General features: G+C 57.4%; 2 protein-coding genes across 2 annotated transcripts; one reads left to right on the forward strand and one right to left on the reverse strand.

The window, feature by feature from the left end:
* Window positions 1-2,430: 2,430 nt before the first annotated feature.
* HERPUD1 (homocysteine inducible ER protein with ubiquitin like domain 1) lies at window positions 2,431-9,835 on the reverse strand. Its single transcript, XM_076349576.1, has 8 exons — window positions 9,704-9,835; window positions 8,352-8,429; window positions 8,200-8,274; window positions 6,975-7,096; window positions 6,493-6,615; window positions 5,500-5,847; window positions 4,095-4,200; window positions 2,431-3,453 (listed from the first exon to the last, which is right to left on the reverse strand). Exons 1-8 carry the CDS (start codon window positions 9,833-9,835, stop codon window positions 3,286-3,288), a joined length of 1,152 nt encoding a protein of 383 aa, XP_076205691.1. The 3' UTR covers window positions 2,431-3,285.
* A 4,496-nt stretch (window positions 9,836-14,331) lies between these two features.
* Window positions 14,332-19,806, forward strand: LOC143165527 (partitioning defective 6 homolog alpha-like). The gene is made up of 3 exons (XM_076349014.1): window positions 14,332-14,404; window positions 15,681-15,903; window positions 18,718-19,806. Exons 1-3 carry the CDS (start codon window positions 14,342-14,344, stop codon window positions 19,503-19,505), a joined length of 1,074 nt encoding a protein of 357 aa, XP_076205129.1. The 5' UTR covers window positions 14,332-14,341; the 3' UTR covers window positions 19,506-19,806.
* Window positions 19,807-20,650: the final 844 nt, after the last annotated feature.

The raw sequence follows: 20,650 nt of genomic DNA on the forward strand, positions 1-20,650 counted from the left end.
CTTTGGAGAAAAGAGGAAGTCAGCGCCCCGCACGCACCCCCAGCTTATCTGCTCAGCAGCAACGTCATTCTCATGAGATTTATGTTCCATGAGTTGAGGACAGCAGCATACCATTGGTGACAAGCAAGGACTCCAATGACTCCTCAAATAAGCAGCCTGTTAGAAGTTTCTGCAGCAAGAAGAGAAATGCCTGAGATAAGACAGCTGGTACATTTCTCCCTCAATTTGTTTTCCAGCAAGGACAGAGACCCACTCTCAACCGGGCGAAGCTGCCAGAGGATATCAGGAGACAAAGCAGCAGAGAAGCTGGTTTTACTCTGCTGCTCACTTTGCCACCCTGTGGACCATCACCACCCCCACAACCCACCCGCTTTCAGGGAAGCCCTGCACAGCACACCCATGGCTGAACAGGTATGTTAGCTGCAGCTGTGCTGCACTAGTACATTTGCATGCAGCTGTGCTCACAAGCATGAGGAGGATTTAAACTAGCAGCAGAATCACACAGCTTGAAGTGCGAGCCAAGACAAACCCAGCTTCCCAAACCCATAGCCTCAAGACCCTTTCTGTTCTCTGCAGCTTCAGCACTCCAGTCACAGCACAGGGTCACGTTATTTCCAGAAAAACTCTGGGATTCCTATGCTCTTTCAGCAGCCTTGCCCTGGAAGTTTCAAGGCTCATTTTTTTCCTAATGTCTAACCTGAATTCCCTCAACTATTTTAAGGCCCGTGCTGTCTCACCCACAGCTGGCACACAGGCTATATCCCCTTCCTTGCCATCGCTATTTACATATCTCACTGTTTACGTTGCCCTTCCTCCAGGCTAAGCTGCCTCAGTTCCTTCCGCTGCTCCCACACCTCAATCATCCCTGCTCCCTCCCAGACTGCCTCGCCTGGCCATCACACCCAGAGCAGTACTGGTGCTACCACAGCAGCTGAGGCCTTCACTGGTTAGGGATTAGGAACAGGAGTTGAGGCCACACCACACTCCCAACTCCACTTAACACCAGGCTGGCTCAGTGAGAGCCACTGGGGCTCAGAGCCCTCAGCCAAGCACTGCTTTCTCACTTCCCGGTGCTCCTGCCCGGGTGCAGCGCTGGCAACTGTCTCTGCAGAATTACACGGCATTTACTTTCATATTATTTGCCCAGGGGCCTCTGCTGTAGTCACAGTTTCCCTCCACCCCAACGGTGGAGAGAGGTATGCATTTCACTAAGCCATTAAGGAAACATTCTCCAAGGCCCAGGAGCCTCACCACATTCCTCCAGTGACATTAGCTACACTTCATTAGTTTTCCAGCTAATTTTAAACCGATCTGCCTCCTTGTGGGAGTAGCAAAAACCTCAAGACAACAAACATTTTGCTGTCTCTGGTAACTTCTCAGATTAGATGCTTTGTAAGTAATCCAGCACTCGGTGCTTGTTGCCTAAACAAGTACCAAACCAGTTTATTTCTGGCTGCCAAAAAATACCCTCTCCTCCCGAGACTGGGCCCAGGCACATCTCAGTTGCTTTAGGCACACTGCTGAGACACCCAAGTGATGATTAGATACACCCTGAAGAAAAAACCCATCATCCACAAAATGCAGTGCTGAGCACAGGTAGACTTGCCACTAGTGGGACAAGAAAGAGGGGACACTACCTCTGAGAACATCCTCAAAGGCGTGTGCAGAGTATACCCAAAGTAACAAAACTCACCTCCTCTCAAAATTATTTCATTACTTCAAAGTATTTAAAGACTTTATTGCTAAGTTTTACCACTTTGTCCCACCCATCCTCCCCAAGTCTCCAGCAAATTAAAGATGTGGCAGAAAAACTACTTGTAAGAGGCTTGGAAAGGAAATAGTTGTTCAAAGCCAAAAAACCACACGTCACCAAGATTAAACTCCCTACCGCAGGTAACACCAGCAAACCATGTCTAACATCAGTCTGATCTGAAGTGGCAAGCATTACTCATGCATGTTAGCCCTGACAAGATGCTCCTGAACAGTTTTGCCAACCGCAGGTAGCACTGAGGAAAAGCACTACAAGTTCCACAAGTGGTTGTTCTCCGTAGACACAGCACATTTCAAGCCAAGTTAAATCCCTGAGCCCAGATAATGCATTGCAAAGCCACCGGGAGTCACACACTGGGCTCAAGGGGTCAAACTCTGAACTTTCCAAATACCTGCAGAATTACCTGCTTCAAGATGTCCGCAGCACTTGTGCCAGCAGCTTTCAGTGAGCAAACACAAGCGGCAAGCTCTCCAAGGCACTTCAAATGCTAAAGGTTGCTGAATACAGTTAGGCAAAGGAGCAGAGTTTAAGGCTCTGCGAGCATCTTTTCCCCTCATATCCCCAACTCATTTATTATGATTTTTCAATAAAAACAAGTTGAGAGCATGTGCAAAGCACTGGATGTGTAGTCTTCAATTGCTGTACAGTGTATACAAGTATGGATATAAACACCTGCAAATTTTATTGCAATCAAAGCCCTTAACCATATCAGAAATTAAAGGGAACATGATGAAGTAATACAAGAGAGTTGCTCTGGAGTGAGAATGCATCAAAGTTGAATACAAGCATTAGAGTGCTTTAACTTTGCATCCAAAAGCAGTGAAGAAGTTTACATCTTGCATAAATTCTTGCTAGATAAAGCTGAACACACTTACTCTTCTCCCATGATTTGGCAAGGTGGAAATTAATCCTTGAGTTTAAAGTATCTGAATTTGGCAACATGAAATTTAACCTGCAACTCCGCTGAGGTAATTGCTTATCAAGAGGTCACTGTCTTACAGTCCTCCACTTTGTCCAACAAGGAAATTGCACCATACATCTTTCATAGGAAAATATTTACACAGAAAATTTAAACTATTGTTGAAGCAATTTAACAATAGATCTTTCCTAAAAATCTGCTAATGCATATCTAGCAAATTTTTTTGAGATCCTACACTCAGTGTAATTTAAATAGCATTTGAAACATTCCAACAGGAATCACATCACACAGAAGAAGCAATTTGCTTCTGTAACATTTTTGCACACCTGCTTAGAGCCTGTGCATTTAGTGCACAAGTTTGCAATGCCAAGCCACTACATAGGTACCTAATAAGTGCTACAGAACAAAGTTCTTCGGAATGAGGGCAAGCATCTTTGTCTCTAGGCTGTAATGACTTAAGGCTTCTTGCAGCTTTGTTTGCTCAGTCAGTGAATCACTCAGTCATCCTCTTTCACTCCTGGTTTGGAGTTGGTATCCGATTCGCTCAGGTAGACTAAAGCCCATTGCAGTTTCAGACGAGTAGACTGGTGACAAGTCAGTTGCGGGTCACTCCAGGCCCTTCTGGAAGGAGGGATGCAAAGAAAGTCTTGAAAAAAACCCATGCTGTGCTCATAAATGAAGGGTTGGCCTGCTGCAGTTCTTGTAAAACTTGTCCCTCATCAGGAGACGCCTCAGATTCATCTGCTCTGCCTGCATTTCCCCCCTGCCAAAATAAAGGGTATTTGGTAAGCGAGATCATTGCACAAATGAGTTAGAAGTATCAGGTGTCAAACCACATATTTTGTTACCCAAATTTCACTGTCAGAATATAAAAAGCATTCAAGTATCCCCAGACAACCACAAAGTTGAAAAAACAAGCTGCACTCTAGCGTTGTTGGTTAACTCGTGCTGTGTCCCCAAGAACACTGCTTAGGACAGACATGAAGCACCTGATCAGGTAAACTATGTATGCATTTACAATTAAGTGACTTCCACTGACATCAGCCAGAAGCATCAGCTTGAAGTGCGAGACTCAGATTGCTTATATACTCAAATCCTATCACTGAGCAGTCTAAACGCTGTCCTCAGATACAGAGCCTGTTCAGCCTGTGACAGACCACTCTCTCCATTACAACATCCTAAAGGCCAGAAACAACTAGAAATAACATTCAGCCTGAGATAATTTGTAGAACAGAAGAGTTAACTGCAAAGGAGGAAGCAGGCTGGCAATTATTCCTCCATGGAAGACAGTTTCTGATGAAAGTTTATAGAATAAAGTTTTTGCTGCTACATTTAATTAGTAAACTAAAAGCAAAACTTCACAGGGTTTTATGCTCTTGGTTTAAAAAAATACCAAGACAGTACCTGTAAGTTATTGTTCTGGTCCTGGTTTACAGCAGCTTGAGGAGGAACATTGCCTGGGAGGGGCTGAACTTGTCTTTGCCTAAATGGAAGCCATCCAACATGGTGCCTGGGGAAGCCAATAGATTTTTTTATTAGTATTGGTTAAAAAAACCTCCATGTCACACCAACACAGTTCAAGTAGCATCTGACTGCTCAGAGCTGCAGACAGCAAGTTCAGCACATGAAGGTCTCTTTCTGCCCTGACCCAGTAAGTACTTTCAAAGCCTCCTGTTAGCAGCAAACCATGAGGTAGGAGCATCTGCTCGCACTCAAAAAAAGTAAGCAGCACTACAGCCAGGTTTGTATCTACTTAATCAGGGCTCAGCCTGCTCAAACACACTGCTACAGGTATCAAGAGAGTTGAAACCTGCCTGTTTACCATGTTACATACAACCCAGGGTAACTTCTCTGTACTCACCCTAAAAAGGGGCACAAAGAACATGCAAAACAGCACTATCTTACCAAAACATAGCAGGCCATATAGACCTTCTTAGAAGGTCTGTATCTCTACACAGCACCTGCACCTCATAACCCACAATGTAAGCTGTTCAAAGTTACACTGTAGAATTATCAATAGTAAAATTTAAGGACTTTTAATGAAGCCATTAACCTTCACTCTCCAAGTCTGCATAGAGGTTGGAAGAGCTCATCATTTGAGCTGCTCCAGTTTCAACTCCTAGACCCACCAACAGGAACTGAGGCCTACATCGCTTGTTTCACTGGTGATCAAAGAATTTGAGGGGACAGATTATCTCTCAGACAAGACATCCTGAGCACATCAACTGAAGGCCCATTATCTTTATTGTGCTTTTAAGATTTATCCTAAGTTTTCCCCACAAGAGAGGCTCAAAGGCAATTCAGGACACTGCATTCAGTTTAGCTTGGTCTGCTCCCCAGAGAGGCAACACACAGCAGAACTTCCCACACAGGTACATGACTTAGGTAGCGAGTGTGAGACCCTCTTCCCAACAAGCTTCAAACACTTGTTTCCCCCAACAAGCAACTGTCATTTACTACGTCAAACCTACATGTCTGCTCTGTACTGCTGAGCTGCTGGGGCTTCACACTGAGAGCTACTTAGCTTTCAAGCAGTTTTCCAAGAAGAAAGCCAGCCACACCAGAAGCATTAGTACAAAAACCAGATAAGATCACCCACTATCACCCACTCTTCATTTAATCCAGGCATGGGCTATAGTTATATTTTTGCTAAATCCAGTTATAGCAGGATAGAGAAGTGGTTCGCCCTTTCCAGGTACAAGAGCCACATGAAGCTCAACTGCCAGAAAAAGCTGACCGCAGCACAGAGCTCAGCACTTCAGTGACACATTTCTGAAAACAGGAGTAAACGTTAATACCATACACTTACAGATACATCAGAACAGTGCCACCCATAACCAGGAGGAATCTGCTGACACTGGAGTAGAAATAGATAATGTTGACAAAAACATAGAACAGTGTTGCCGAGTAGAGCCAGTCCAACCAATCTCGATTGCCACCCTCCTCCTCTTCCTCCATGAGGGGACCCCCTTGGGCATTCATCCGCAAGTTCTGGTTGGCTGCTGCGTTAACCTGGGCAGCAGCGTTCTGGTTTCCAGGCTGATTTTGTGCAGGAAACGGGTCTGGGAGAGGAGCCGGGGGTGTCACCGGCGCCACCGGTATCTCCTGAGAACGTCGTGTATGGGATGGGTCAGCAGATGCAGCAGTAGAAGCCAAGCTAAAACCAGAGGACAGAGTACAGAATAAGGCTTAGTCAAATCCTTCCACACTTAACACAGGCACTGAAAATTTGTCCATCTTTAAGTATAGAGTCAGATCATATGCAAGTAGAAAGCATCAAGTTTAGAGGCTAGAGAAGGGTTAAAAACAAGTTTTAGTCCTACCCATGACAACAGTTGCATAGTTACATAATCAAACCAGGCACCTTCCACTTTATGAACAGTAATTTCAATACTCTGCAAAAAAATTCCTTAGAGCAATCTAAAGGTAGTCTAGAAGGCTGCTGCAAGTCTCAGCTTTACCTTTGTCACCGATTTCCAGTCAGCACTCTGTCTGCTACTTTAAGCAGTCAAAAAAACAGTGGAGAGCTCAGACCCACCAGCAGGACTACATTTACTCTACAGACACCTGCCCTCCCAGTCAAGAGTCAGAGCTCTGCAATTTGCAAGATTCAAAAGCACTGGCCTAAACAGTAAGCCAGGCACCACACGACAGTTAGAGGTACATTCCCACACCACTCAGCGTAAGTTACAACGAAAGAGTCTTCCAACCACCATCAAAAGAGGAAGAACTGCCAGAAGCTTTCTACTTCCTTGTATTACATTTCCTACTTTCTACTGGTAGCTTTGGACAGAAAACTTACTATTGCATGTAATATTGTCTTGCATAAATCTGCTGAAACCAGGACATCTGAAGCATGCTGTAGGTTGTATAAGCAGAGAAGCCAGGAGCCACACTCTGGAAGGGATGCTGAGTCGTTTCAAGCCTTGGTCAAAATTTGAACACATTTATTAGCAAATACTGGACAAACGGCAAGAATCATTTATTACAGGACAATGTAAATAGCTTCTGCCATATTGTGCATCCAAATGCAAAATTAATTCTTCCTTCTAGAGTATTAAAGACATCTCTTCACCCACATGAATAAAGGGAAGATTTTCAACTAACAGAGCAGTGCATTTTCCTTTAGCTTCTTCCATGTCCACTAAAGCTTTTATATATAACCTCATCACCTTTGGCCCATCTTCTATGGACTTAAGATAGTATGCATGGCAGAAGCAGCTGGCATCCAACACAAAGCCAACATTTTAAAAATCTAAGTGACACGTAAAAAATTGTATTTACCTGTTACTGGCTTCTGCCGGAGACTGGCCACCAGAAGAGCATCTCAGTCTTTCACCATTTGAGGAAGATACAGATGGTTCTTGACTAGCTTCTGACGATAGCTTTGGCTGATCGGCTTTAACCTAGGGACAGCAAGGCAGTTAGCGAGGTTTATTCAGGACACTACGCAAGCCTTATGCAAAAAGGTTACACCATACAGAACATGCTCTTACTTTATAACTGCTACACCGTTCAGGCACTTTGTCCTGCACAGTACCGACACTGCTCTTGGGCACCATGCCACAAGCACCTCCATCCCTATTTTAAAGCTCCTTTAAAAATGACTGGCATGTAAAACTGACTCGATGTTACTCTTCACTTTCACCAGATCTACACCTGTATTTATTAATTTACACATGCAGACAGGTCCCATCTGGTTATAAAAGTGTAATTGGAAGAAACAGAGGGAACTGTGCTCAAAGACAATTTGACTTTTTAGCTATGACAAGTTTGTACTGGTATACACAAACTGCTGTACACAGAATTCAAGAGCAGTTTTGCAGCGATACATCTGTATAACATCCAGACCAAAGCCGGCTCACATCTAGCAAACACCAGACATGGGCAGGATAAGCTCAAATTGCCTATAGCAGCCAATATAAACACACCTCTAGACAATTAGCACGTCCACTTGAAAGTAAAAATTGGTTTTGGCCATTTGCACTTAAGACCAGTAAGTACTCAGTTCAAGCGCTAAGGCTCATCTTTGGCTTCTTCTCTACAGGCCAAGTCATTAATGAGAGCAGTTAGAGTGCCTTCAGCTAACCGCCTTCTTCCTTCCCCACACCCCGATTACAGATCGGAACCGCTTCCACTCTGTAGCTACTATGTCTTCTGCCCACAAGCACAACCTCTGGCCAAAAGAGCCTGGGAGATGACAGCTCATGTTCTATTTAACAGAACTGAATTTACCAGAAAGCATTTCTCCTGAGCAGCGATTATAGTTTTGATATTTCTCAACAGATGCCATGAGAATCTTTACTGATGAACTGTAGAGTCAGTTTTTTTACTCAGCTTAATCCAATACATTCTCACATTCCTAAACAAATTATCACAAAGTAATGCTGCCACTGCACTAGCAGGAAAAAGCTGCAGTATCAGCAAACTTTAAAATAGCTATTCAGTACTTCCCTTTTTTAGTCACAACCCTAAGATTCAGAGTAGTGTATTAACTTAGCATGAGTACCTCTGCATTGGCTTCTTGCACATTTGCAGGAGTCTTGAAGTTGTATACCAAATGAAGAGCATGCAACTCCCCCTGCTAAAATATAAGGGAAGACATTAAAAAAAAATCACTTTCCTTGATATACTTCAGCATGGCATAAAAGTTTTTTATACCTTTGGCAGCAACTCTCTCAGATAATGATGATCAAGCATCAGCTTCCCAGAATAAATCAGCTTTTGGTCCTCTTCAGGCTTTGAAGAAAACAAAGAATAGGATGACTTACTCTGCCAAGCACATGAAAGCATTAACTGACACAACTTGCAGCCAGATGGACAGAGGCATGCAGCTGGAAGCACCCCACACATTAAGGTGCACAGGGAATTGTGCACATCTAAATTCAGCTCATGAGATGAGAACAACTGAATACCGAAGTGCAAGATTACCAACACTGAGGTCTAAATCAGCAGGAGGATATGAAACACCCCTTTGGCAAAGAACTTTGTTACATGCTGTCTCTTCTACAGTCTGGACAAAAATGTTCGTGTTTCTTAGAAACAAAGGTTTGGAGTACCATCTAATCTGATCAGCGCTGGACGTGGTGTCAAATAGATCTGTTACACCCCATCGGATGAATCCCAGCAGCTGTTCACCTAGAGCCTTCCATCTGCAGCGCAGCAGGCAGCGAAAGCACACTGATCCCGTTTCTGGGCAATCGCCTCGCTCCTAGGGAAGGCGAGGCAAAAAAAGCACATCCTCCTGCCGAAACACCGTCCCCCGGGTGCAGCGGAGCACAGCAGCGCAACGCTCACGGAGCTTTCCTGGCGCCGGCTCACAAGACCCGGGGCTTGAAAGCAAGTCAAAACTTCTGCATTTTCACCGCCGAACGTCTCCACAAACCCAGGCGCCTCGCCACGCGCGGGGCGGGCTGCTTCGCCTTCAAGGGGGAAAGAGCTCCCCAAAAAAGCGAACCCCGGAAGGCGCCTCAGCCCACCCGGTGCCCCCGCGGGGGGGGGGGGGGGGGGTGCGATGCCCCAGGCGCTGCCCGCCCGCACGCCCCCACGCACGGCCCTGCCCTGGGGCCTCAGCCGCCAGCCTCGCCGCCCTCGCGGGCAGGCTGCCCGGCAGCGGCTGGCCTCTCCGAACACCCCGCGGGACACGCAGCCCCGGGGAGGGCGGTTAATATTTAACAGCGGCCGAACCAGAAACCACCTCCAGTCCCAAAACAGCCCCCAGCGCGGCCCGAGCACGCCCCACGCCCCTACCGACCAGCCAGCGGCGGGCAGCTGATGCAACCGGGTGCGGGACGCCCCGGGGTGCAAGGACCGGCAGGGCTCGGCCGGGCGAACCGGCGGCGGTCCCGGGAGCCCCGCCGAGCCCCCGCGGCAGCTCCCGACGCTGCCCCGCGGGGACGTGTCGTTCTCCCCCCCCCGCCCCCCAACCACCCCAACGGCGGCGGCGGGAAGGGGCTCGCGCAGCGGGCGGAGGCCGCTGAGGGGAAATGGGGAGGAGGGGGGCGCGCACTCACCGGTGCCTCGGGTACGAGGCGGCGCAGCTCGGCCTTGAGGCGGCGCACGGTCCAGGCGGGCGCGGCGCGGAGGCGCAGGTCGGGGTGCCGCTGCGTGGGGCTGCGGACGAGCAGCGCCAGCGGCTCCTCCATGGCGGGCGCGGGACCGGTACCGGGCGCGCCCCTCGCCCGACCGACCCTTTTATAGGCGCCCGCCGCGCCCCGCCCTGCTGCAGGGCCGCGGTGGCTGCAGCTGATTGGCCGCGGCGGGAGCGGGGGAGGGGGCTGCCACGTGGGCCAATGGGACGGAGCCCTGCGTGCGGCGCCGCGGGAGGGCGGCGGCGGCGGCGCTCGGCGGAGGGGCTGATTGGGCGGCGCCGGGTGAGGGGGGGGGGCTCCGGCGCTCGGCGCAGCGTCACCGTGGCGACCGTGATCCCCCCCCCCCCCTCCTGCCCCCCCCCCCCCCCCCCCGGGCCGGGGCCGTGAGGGGCCGGCGGCCATTGCAGGGGGCGGCGGCGGGGCCCGATCCCGCTGTCCCCGCCGGCGCCAGGCCCCTGCTCTCCCTCCCTCCCGCCCGCCCGGTGGCGGCCGGGCGCGCTCAGCCCGCGGGCCCCACAGGCAGCGGGGCGGCCTCACCGGGCCGCGCCGTGGTCGCCCGACCCCTCCGGGCCGCGCTGGGCCTGAGGGAGGCGAGCCCGTCCCGCCCGCCAGGCCGCAGCGCCGCAGCCTCAGCGGGCCCGGCCCAGCCACCCCTGGGGCACCGAGCAGGGAGGGGGGACGCGTAACCGGCGCTGTGCCGCGTCTTCTCCTGCAGCCGCCCGCCCGCTGCTGCCTGCTTCGGCCTCGCTGCCGCGCCGCGGCGGGGCCCTTCACGGCGCTCTCTTGGTCACCTGCTCAGGCCAAAGCTCCACCACGTACCAGCTTCGGCAGCGACGCCAGTTTTAGGGAACCCTGGCTTCGCTCTGCCCTTTCCCCTTCGCCCGCAGGAGCAGCAGGAGCTCCGTGGGGCCCTGTGCGGGCTGGATCCACAGCCCGGTCCGGGTGAAACACGGCCTTTCTTCCTACGGTTATTTCGCCAGATCTGCGTAGCTACCTCAGCAGGTTTTGTTTCTGACTTTGTGGGGACAGGACACGCCGTGCTTCTGCGTGGGGCCAAAAGGAGCCCGCAGGGGTGTGGGGGAAGGTGATAATTGAAGAAATTATCACTGACAACAACAAAAAACTCTAAAAATGTAGAACAGCAGCTTCTGAGTCCTCCTCCCCATACCCATCTTCCTTTGAGATGTGCTCCGGCACTGGGAAAACCAGTGGTAATGATCCTGATGCACCAGGAGGGGGTTTTAGCGTACTTTAAAACAATATCGTAGGAATGTGAAAAGTCGGTTTCATCTGTCAGCACCACGTATTTACTTGGCGTGTTTCATTAGGTGCTCCGTATTCCTTGGCAGCCAGACCTGTTGCCCAAAGGCACGGATGAGTTTGCAGCCAGTACCAGGTCTTGCAACCAGAAAAGACACTCCGCCACGGGGATGCATCACCTCGCAGCTTCCTGGGGAAGAGCTGTGCCATGGGGCACCGCTGTCTTGGGAGCCGACAAAATAAAATCACAAAGAAATTAAGCGAGCCTACGTCTGGTCCGACGAACCCTCCGCGGCTGCCAGGGTACATCCTTGAGAGGGTGGGGAACGCCGGTGGAGCCCGTTCCTGTGTTGCATCCCTCCCCACAACGAGCACCGCGGCAGCAGGAGTCGCTTCAGAGCTGAGGCTGCGCTCCCCGCCTGCTCTGCCCTCGGCTGTCCCTGAACGGGCTCAGCGCTCAGGTGGGCTTTCCCTCCCCAGCCCCCGCTCTGTGTCCCCGCCAAGCCAAGGAGACGTTGTCAGAGCTACCTGCCGCTCTTGCTCTGCTGGCAGGGACCGTGATCTGGGTCCCCCGGCTCCTGACGGTGGTGGAAGAGGGAGAGACAAGTGCAGTGTCCAAGGCCACCCTTGCCAGTGTCCCCCTTTAAGGTCAAGGTGACTTTGCTGCTCTCCCGGTTGCGGCCTTTGCTCGGAGTGCCCAGAGGGCTCCCGTGGGTGGCAGGGACAGGGTAAAGCTGTGCAGATATCGGTATCAAACCAGGTTCTCAGGCTCTGCGTGTGCGTTTTGCTGGGACTCCCTGTGCCGTTGCTGGCCCGTGCACCGGGTGAGCAGCTGTAGTCGCAGCGCTGATCCTGCCTCGAGCTCAAACTCCTGTGTTTCTCCCCCCGCCGTGGACGAGGGGGGCAGAGCTCACCTGAGCTGCCCGCTGCCTATCTCCTGCCCCAGCCATTGTTGGGAAAACCACCCGCTCACGGGAACGTGCTGGACAACCTTACCTGAACCCAGCGCTGACCCGGCTTTGAGCAGGGGGTGGAGGAGCGACCTCCCGAGGCGCCCACCAACCCAAGCTTTCCTGTGATGCTAAACCTCGGCAGCCCCCCCTCCGAGTCAGGGGGTGCTGAGGCCCCTGGAGAGCCAGGCCCTCACTGCCCTCACCTGAAGCAGCCAAGAACTGGTGGATCTGAAGTCAGTGGACACGTCTGGACATTTGGTAGCACCGTGCTCCAGTCCCGGAGGCTGATTCAGAGCTCCTGGTACTAAGGCAAAACAAATACCTGCCCCGATACTGCCTGCTTAGCTTAGGTCCTGCTCTGTAGCCGCAGATTCAGGGACACGGCGCAGAACAGAAGGCGTGACCAGCATGTCACCCCCACTGTCCTGCTGAACAATTAACTCCGATTTACCAAAATTGGAGATGAAAGGCTGCGAGCTTTTTTTGTCACCGGTGGCAGCGTAAACATTAACCCCGGTGTAAATCAGGATTATCTCTCTGACCTCAACACAATTACTCTGTTTAAAAAAAAAACTGGGGGGGGGGGATTGCTGATGAGTTTACAGTTCCGTGTGCGGTCAGGCTCGTTTTTACCGCGTAGCAATCTTTCGGCGCAGCAGGAGCAGCCGGCGGAGAATTTGCCGGTACGTGAGGAGGTGTCCCGCGGCCTCGCAGCCCGGCACGCTCCCTTCGCTCACCCAGGTGAAGAGCCTGCCAGGAGCCGCAGTCCGGCTTACGCGAGCCCGGTGCTGTGGTGGTGCCGGGGTCTGATGCAATTTCGTGCCGTCCAAAGGTTGCTCCGCAGGCCGGGATAGGGCAAGGATCCGAGGACGGCGTGATCCAGACAAGCCGGGCTGATTCTCGGGGTTTGGTTCAATGTGTTTATTCAGCGGGACGCACCGTGCTTGTTAGGTGTCTGGCTTTGAAAAGTGTTTCATGGCGCTGTTGTCACGGCCCCTTCGGCCGGTGCGGCGGCTTCCTCAGAGCCCGTCAACGAGACTTTAGTCTCGTTCAGGCGCTGGGGTGGGTGACCCCGGCGCAGGCAGCCCGCGAGCAGGCGGGGGGCTCGCAGCGTGCTCCGGCATCACGCAGGCAGAGCTGCCCCGCGGCGGGGTCTGCGGGGAAGGGGCTGCCTGTGTGCCTCTGAGCGTTTCTGTGCCTGAACAGAGCCAGTTCTGCCAGAGACGCATCCTGAGGGCATCACCCGCGGACACAACCCGGCAGCACCCAAGGAGATGTGCTCTGGCAGCACGTCCTGGCAGCCTGGCGCTGGGACGCGAGTGCTTCGCTGGTGAACTCGAGCAGCTCCCCTCCTTTCGCTTGGCTCTTCCACCGCTCGGTAAAGCAACTCATCCCCGAAATGACCAACCTTCCCCGGCCCACGCTGCTCTGGAGCGGCCACAAAAGTTTCCTGCCAGACAGGGGGGAAAAACCGGAGGGAACGTGTAACCAGGAGGCTGGAAACAAGCGGCACGGCAGCGTGTCGCACGGCCAGGCTGGAAATCGTCCCCTGCCGCCAGGGACGGCCCGGCGGCCTGTCGGCCCTCTGCCAAAAGGCCACCAAACCCGCGGCGGCGGGGAAGCGGGCAGCCCCAGGTCAGCGGGAGAGGCAGGGCCCTCCGCCAGCGTGGGGTCGAGCCACGCTGAAGCACCCCCGGGGGGACCCAGGGCTCCCACCGGTGACGCTCGTGGGGTGCCAGCCAGGTCTCAGAGCCCAGCGTCCCCGAAGAGGGGCGGGCGCCCGCCCCTACTGATTTTAATTGTGCCGCTAATGAGGCTCCTGATCGCGACGCGATGGCCGGGACCACCGGCGCGGTGCGGGGCGCTGCCCGGGCCGGGCTGCGCCCGGTGCCATGCCCTCCAGCCCGCCCGCAGGCGGCGCGGCCGGTGGCGGGGGCAGGCGGGCAGCGCGGCGCCGTCCCGCCGGGGGAGCGGAGCCGGGCCCGGGCGGGGCGGGGCGGGGCGGGGCGGCGGCAGCAGCCGGCCGCCGGCGGAGCGGAGCCGACCCCGGCCCGGAGACGGGGAGCGGCGGGGCCGGGGTCGGGGCGGGGGGGGGGTGGGGGGGTGTGTGATCCTGCCGCCCGCCCGGCCCCGCCCCCGTTGCCACAGCGACGTTGTCAGCAACCCTGCGGCCACGCCCCCCGGCCCTCCTGGGCCAATGGCGCGGCGGCGCCCGGCCTGCTCGCCGGTGACGTCATGGCCGGTGAAAATCCCCCGTGGCCGCGGGAGCGGCGGTGGCGGCGGCGCGGCCCCGTGGCCCGGTGCGGCCCGGCCCCGTGGCCCGGTGCGGCCCGGCCCGGCCCGCAGCATGGCCAAGCACCACCGCACGCCGGCGCGCTCCGCCGAGCCTGTCATCGAGGTCAAGAGCAAGGTAAGCGCCCGCCGGGGCCGGGCCCGGGGCCGGGGCCGGTACCGGGGCCGGTACGGGTTCCGCCGGGTCACGGCCGGGCGCGCCGCCGCCGCGCCGGGCAGCACACGTGGGGCGGCACCGCGCACCGGGGGAGCGGCGCGGGAGCCAGGCCGTGCGGGCGCTCCGCTCCGCACCCCTGCGCTGCGCTGCGGCGGCGCTGCCCGGGGCCTCCCCGAGCCCGGCCCGGCCCGGCGGCGGCGGCGGCGTCCCGCCACCCTGGGCTCTGCCGGGCCGCGGGCCCGCTCGGCGCGGCCGGCACCGGCCATGGGAGCGTCGCCGGGGAGCGCTCGCCAGATGTGCGCCCTCGCCGGTGCGCGGTGCCGGCAGCCCCGGCGTGCGGCATGGCCCCGCCGGTGTGGGTGTGCTGGGTGCGCGGTCACCCCGGGTGCACACCTCGCCCAGATGTGCTCTCGCCCAGATGTGCGTGCTCACCAGGGCATGCACATCCCCGGCTATGCCGTCAGCCAGTTGTGCACCCCCAGCAAGGGATGAACCCCCTGCTGTGTGCGCACTCGCACGGCTGTGTGCTCACCCAGATGTGGTCTCCCCCAGACGTGTGTGCTCATCCAGATGTGTGCTCACCCGGCGCACTCTTGCCCAGCTGTGTGCCCTCACCCAGCTGTGCCCACTCACCACCCCTGTGCTCACCTGTATGTGCGCACTCCCCCGCTGCACCCTTGTCCAGCTGTGCGCTCACCCAGCTGTGCCCTCGCCTGCCCGGGACCACCGGCGGGGTGCGCGGTGCCCTCTTTCCCGGGGTGCACCGGCCACCGCCTGCCCCGGGATCAGCGCGATCCCCCTCGGGCAGCACGATCCTCGCGGCGTTCCTCAGCCTGTTCTCAACTGGCTTCCCCGTCGTCGTGACTGAAGGAGGCAATAATTAATGCTGTTGCTCGTCAGGTGCTACGGCAGTGCCCGTGTCGCAGGGAAGGGCCTCCCGGCGGCACCGTGCCCGGCGGTACAGCCAGAGGGTCCTTCTTCCGCCGCGCGGGCACCTCTCTGCCTCGTGGCTTCGGTGTTTGGGCAGGAAAACGGCTCCGCTCCTTTTATTTTGCTTTTGGGAAGGGCTCTGGCTGATGGGCGCTGCTGCCTTGGTGCTGCTGGGGCTCTGGAGCCGGCGGTGCCCGGCTCTGCCTGCCCTGGGGCAGCTCTGCGTGGTGCCCTGCCTGCATCGTTCCTGCCAGCCAGAGCCAGCCCTGCCCAGCCTCACCCTCCTCCTCCTCTTCCTCCTCCACAGTTCGACGCTGAATTTCGCCGCTTCGCCATGAAGCGCTCCGTCGCGGGCAGCTTCCAGGACTTCTACCGCCTGCTGCAGACGGTGCACCAGATCCCGCGGGTGGACGTGCTCCTGGGCTACACGGACATCCACGGCGACCTCCTGCCCATCAACAATGATGACAACTACCACAAAGCCCTGTCCTCTGCCAACCCCCTCCTCAGGGTCATCATCCAGAAGAAGGGTAAGTGGGAGCCGGAGAAGGGCACTGGATCCGGAGAAAGGCGCCGGATCCGTCTTCCCCGTCAAGGGAGATGAGCCACATCCCGTGGCACCACTGGTTCCACGTTTGGGCTGTGCCAGCGGCGGTGGCGGCTGGTCATGTACCTGCCAGCCACCACTATGGTGGACAGATCCAGAGGTGGCAGCACCGGGAAGCTCCCAGAGCCCCGTTGGGGACGTGGCAGCCACGCAGGTTCTCCCCGGCAGCCCTTCCCCGTGGCAAAGGCACCCACACCAGCCCAGCCCCGCGTGCCCTGGCGAGCAAAGGCAAATCCTTGCGATTCACCCCTTTGAAGTCACATTTTCCAGCAGGACTTGCGTGGGCTCCTGGAAAACAACGCGTTGCTCCCATGAGCACCGCGCCGGGAGCCCTGTCCGGCTCCCTGCCCCGAGGTGGCGGACATCATTTTGGCAGAGCTGTCACGGTGCCGGGTGCTGCTGAGTTTTTGGTGGTGGGAGGAGGCTTGTCTCCTCCCCGTCTGCCCAGGACTCACCCTGACCGCAGCGGTGTGTTCCCAGAGGGCAGCTTCCTCGCACAGGAGCGCGAAATCGCCATGATAGCAGCGTCCCGGCAAGGATGAAAGCCTCCCGGTGATAAAAGCCCCGGGTACGTCTCCCTCTTTGCCGGGAGATGGAGACGAGCCTGTCCCCTTCCACTTGGTTTAGTAGCACCGAGGCTTTCTCTTTAGTAGCACCATCAAGCAACAGTGCCCAAAGCCAGAGCCTGATCTAAAAGCCCCAGTTTCCCCGGCACGGCACCCAGAGCGACTCCGTGTTTCCAGCTCAAGTTAGTGGTATGAAGCCCCTGGGTGACAGGTGATGCCGGTGTCCGGCCCCGGCTGCTGTGCCGGTTTTCCTGGGCTCTTGCATCGGGGTGGTGCGGGACACTCTGGACGTGCATTTTTCTCTGGGGCCGCATGGTGTGGGGGCCGGCAGGAGGGAGCCGGAGCCCGTGGTGTGCTCAGGGGCTGTCGCTGCCGGCACCGAACCATGCCCTGTTCCTGGACCAACGCCTGGACCCAGGCTGTGGCACGGGGAGCTGGTGCGGGGCTGGGCGTGCCAGGGCTGCTGTGGGAACATTGCTCCTGCTCCCAGAGCCACCTCATCTGCTGCTGGGAAAAGCCTGCAAGGGCCCATGGGTGACTGTGCCAAGCTGGCACGGTGTGGAGAACGGGCAGCCACAGCCCTGGCACCGATAAGGAGGGTGAGGAGGCAGTGCCGGCAAGCCCCAGCACCCGGCCGTGCCTGCGGGAGAGGGGCTGCGGGGCCGGCAGCACCGCAGGAGGTGGCAGAGAGGCCAGGAGCAAGCCCTGGGTGAGTCACAGCTGATTTAAAATGGATCCAGGTCATCCCAGGGCTGGGCTGTCGTCGAACCAGTCCGGGTCGGCGAGGAATGCGGCTGCAGAGCCTCTCTCACATGCCGGGCGCGGGGAGCCATGCACACACGTAGGTGTGACCCGTCGGTGGGCTCTGCAGCAGCCAGTCCTGCCGCAGGGGGTCAAAAAGCAAAGGCCGCAGCTTGGTTCCTCTCCATGCTGTCACCCCATCAGGTGAAGCCGTTCCCGCGGGGCAGCCCGGCCAGGGACAGCGGCGCTGGCCCCCCTTAGCCGGGCTTGGCTCACGGGAAGGGCAGGACATCGCACGTGAAGCCCAGCACATCACCAGGGCCACTGGTGGGCTCGTCCACGGGGTGCTGGACAGGCCTGGCCCAGCTGCTCTGTGCCCCTTGGAGAGGAGCTGTGCGCTGAAATAGCTGTGGGAAAGCCTCCGCCGCCCTTCCCCGAGCTAAAAATACACCAGGCTGTGTGTGCAGGGAGATATTTATAACCCAGGAGCCCTGGCAGGCTGGCTTGGCTAGGGAGAAACCCTGCGTCCCCTGGGCTTGGGGGCATCCCCAGTGCCCCTGTGGCTGGAGCAGGGTCCGGGTGCTGGTGGGGGGCACTGTGGGGAACGTGCCGGCAATGCAGCGTCCAGCTCTGGGCTCCCCCGGGGAAAGGGATGAGGAGAAACCAGAGAGGGCCCAGTGGATGCTCCCCAGCACCTGGTGGATGCAATCAAGGAGGGAACGTGGCGGAGCTGGGCCCCACAGAGCGGCCCCAGGACAGGGTCAAGGAGGATGGAGTCAAACCCTGTGTGTGGTGCCAGATGGTGGAACAAGAGACAGTGGCACAAATCAGAGTTTGGGATGTTCAGGGCCCCGGGGACACTGCAGCCCTGGGATGGGTCTCCAGGGGGTGGGGAGTCTCTGTCCTTGGGGATGGCAGGGCTCTGCAGGACACAGCTGCGGCCATCCCCATCCCATGCCAGCGATGGCCCTGCTCCAGCAGGGACAAGGACTCTGGTGCTGTCTCATGGGGCTGGACTCACTCTCGGGGAGCTGGCTACTGCCACAACACCCCCTCCTGTGGGGGGGGTGGGGGTGGGGGTGTCCCTCTTCCCAGATCCAAACTGGGACACAGCCATGGCTCCCGGGCCATCAGGGCTGGCAGCTCTAGTGTTAAGCTGCAGAGTTTGGCTTAAAGTGTGATTAAGGCTGAATCACCGCCTCGATCCCACTAATCCTGGCCTCATGTACGCTGGGTAATCCCAGGAGATGGGCCCAGCGGAGACAGGCTGCAGGAAAAGCCGGGGTGATGCTCCAGGGAGGAAAAGCCAGTGAGACCAGTGAGCAGGGCACTTCTCCCACCGGCTCCCCTAACAGCTGGGGCCAAGGGCACGCGGTTGCATCCCCGGGTGGCTGCAGTGCCTGACCTGTGTCCTCTCTTGCTCCCTACAGCAGAGTCCGATGCCGGCGTCTTCGCCTCGAACTCCTTGCAGCGGAAGAAGAAGGGGCTGCTGCGCCCCACACACTACCGGGCAAAGCCTCACCTCCTCATCGGCATGCCCCAGGACTTCCGCCAGATCTCCTCCATCATTGACGTGGACATCCTGCCCGAGACCCACCGCCGCGTGCGGCTCCACAAGCACGGCTCCGACAAGCCGCTGGGCTTCTACATCCGCGACGGCGTCAGCGTGCGTGTGGCCCCGCAGGGAGTCGAGAAGGTGCCCGGCATCTTCATCTCCCGCCTGGTGAAGGGCGGCTTGGCCGAGAGCACGGGGCTGCTGGCAGTGAGCGACGAGATCCTGGAGGTCAATGGCATCGATGTGGCTGGCAAGTCCCTGGACCAGGTGACGGACATGATGGTGGCCAATAGCCACAACCTCATCATCACTGTCAAGCCGGCCAACCAGCGCAACAACGTCATCCGCAGCAGCAAGGCCTCGGGCAGCTCGGGCATGTCTACGGACAGCACCCCTAGCCAGCAGACCCCCAGCCCGGCCTCGCAGTACCTGAGCAACTACAGCACGGCCGAGAGCGACGAGGAGGGCGACCTGGTCATCGAGAGCGACAGCACGCCCCACTACATCCCCGGGGGCTGCCCCAACGGGGGCCCTGCGGACGGACCCCTCCAGCGGAGCCTGTCCCCACACAGCTCGCGGGGCTCCCTGCAGTCCTTCGGCAGCCATGATGGCAGCCCCGGCCGGGGCAGTGGGCGGGAGGATGGCACCCTCCTCACCCTATAGCCACGGGGTCCCGTGCCACCCTTGGTGGCCGGCCGGGTTTCCACACAGCCGGGCTGGTCGTGGGCACCGGGGTGATGACGGGGCTGGTGGGCATGGGCGGAGCAGGGCCGCCTGCTGCCCTCCCCCGCCACCCGCGTCCCCGGGAGCCCCGCTGCGGCACCCACTCCCGCCAGGCACTGTCCCTCCGAGCCCCCTCGCCTCCCGCCCCCCTCCTTCCAATCAAGTGGGTTTTTTTTAATTGTTTTATCGAAATATGCATCATCAAGTAATATATTGCAATGGACAGTAAAACCTTTTCTAGAAAGCACCCACTTGTCCCTGGTTCACATCACCGCAGGGGCCAGACCCCAACAGCCGTGGGGCACAGCCCCCTCCAGGACAGCAAACAGCCCCGGTGCCATGGGATGGGGCAGGCATGTTCCCCACCAGCCCCATCGCCCCGTCCCACGTGCCGTGGCCTGTCCCGTCGTGGGCCAGCATGAACCCCGCGACCAGCTCTGCAGGTCCCCCAGGAGGAGGGGGACAGCAGGTGGGGACCCCAGCCCTGCACGTGCAAGGCAGTGCCTGGGAGCGGCACCCTTGACCATGGCACATGTCGTGGCTTCGCCGCTGCGCTGGGCAACCCCGGCGAGGCCCATTGAGGGGAGGAAGGGGGGTTTGGAGGGACACTGGGGCACGTCCCTCCCCCTGCACATCCCTGTCCCACAGCACATGTCCAGGCTGTTTTGGGCAGCGAGCCTGGCATGGCGGCCCAATGCAACGAGCCATGCCTGGCCCTCCAGTTCCCACCTTGTCCCCGCTGCGGTGCCCTCGTTACGCAGGGGACACCCCTGTGACATCTGCAGGGAGCTGGGTGGCACCAGGGCTGCCAGCAGCACCCTGGCTGTCACTCAGCCCCAGTAAACGCTGCTTGGGGGTGGCGCAGCTCCATCCTCCTCCTCCAGCTCAGGGGGGGCCATACCCACCCCTCCTGCTCACCTGGGGCTCCCAGCACCCTCGGTCCCTCTCCCAGCACCAAAGCGCTGGGCTGATGGTGGCTTTGGCCTTTGCTTTGCTGCTGGCCTGGCCCAGCACCTTCCTGCCCGCAGGGAGGGACAGAGCAACACCCCAGCGGGAAGGTGCTGCTGGGCCCCGTTGGGCCCACA

Source organism: Aptenodytes patagonicus, chromosome 11 (genome assembly GCF_965638725.1).
Source record: "Aptenodytes patagonicus chromosome 11, bAptPat1.pri.cur, whole genome shotgun sequence".
Taxonomy (NCBI): domain Eukaryota; kingdom Metazoa; phylum Chordata; class Aves; order Sphenisciformes; family Spheniscidae; genus Aptenodytes; species Aptenodytes patagonicus.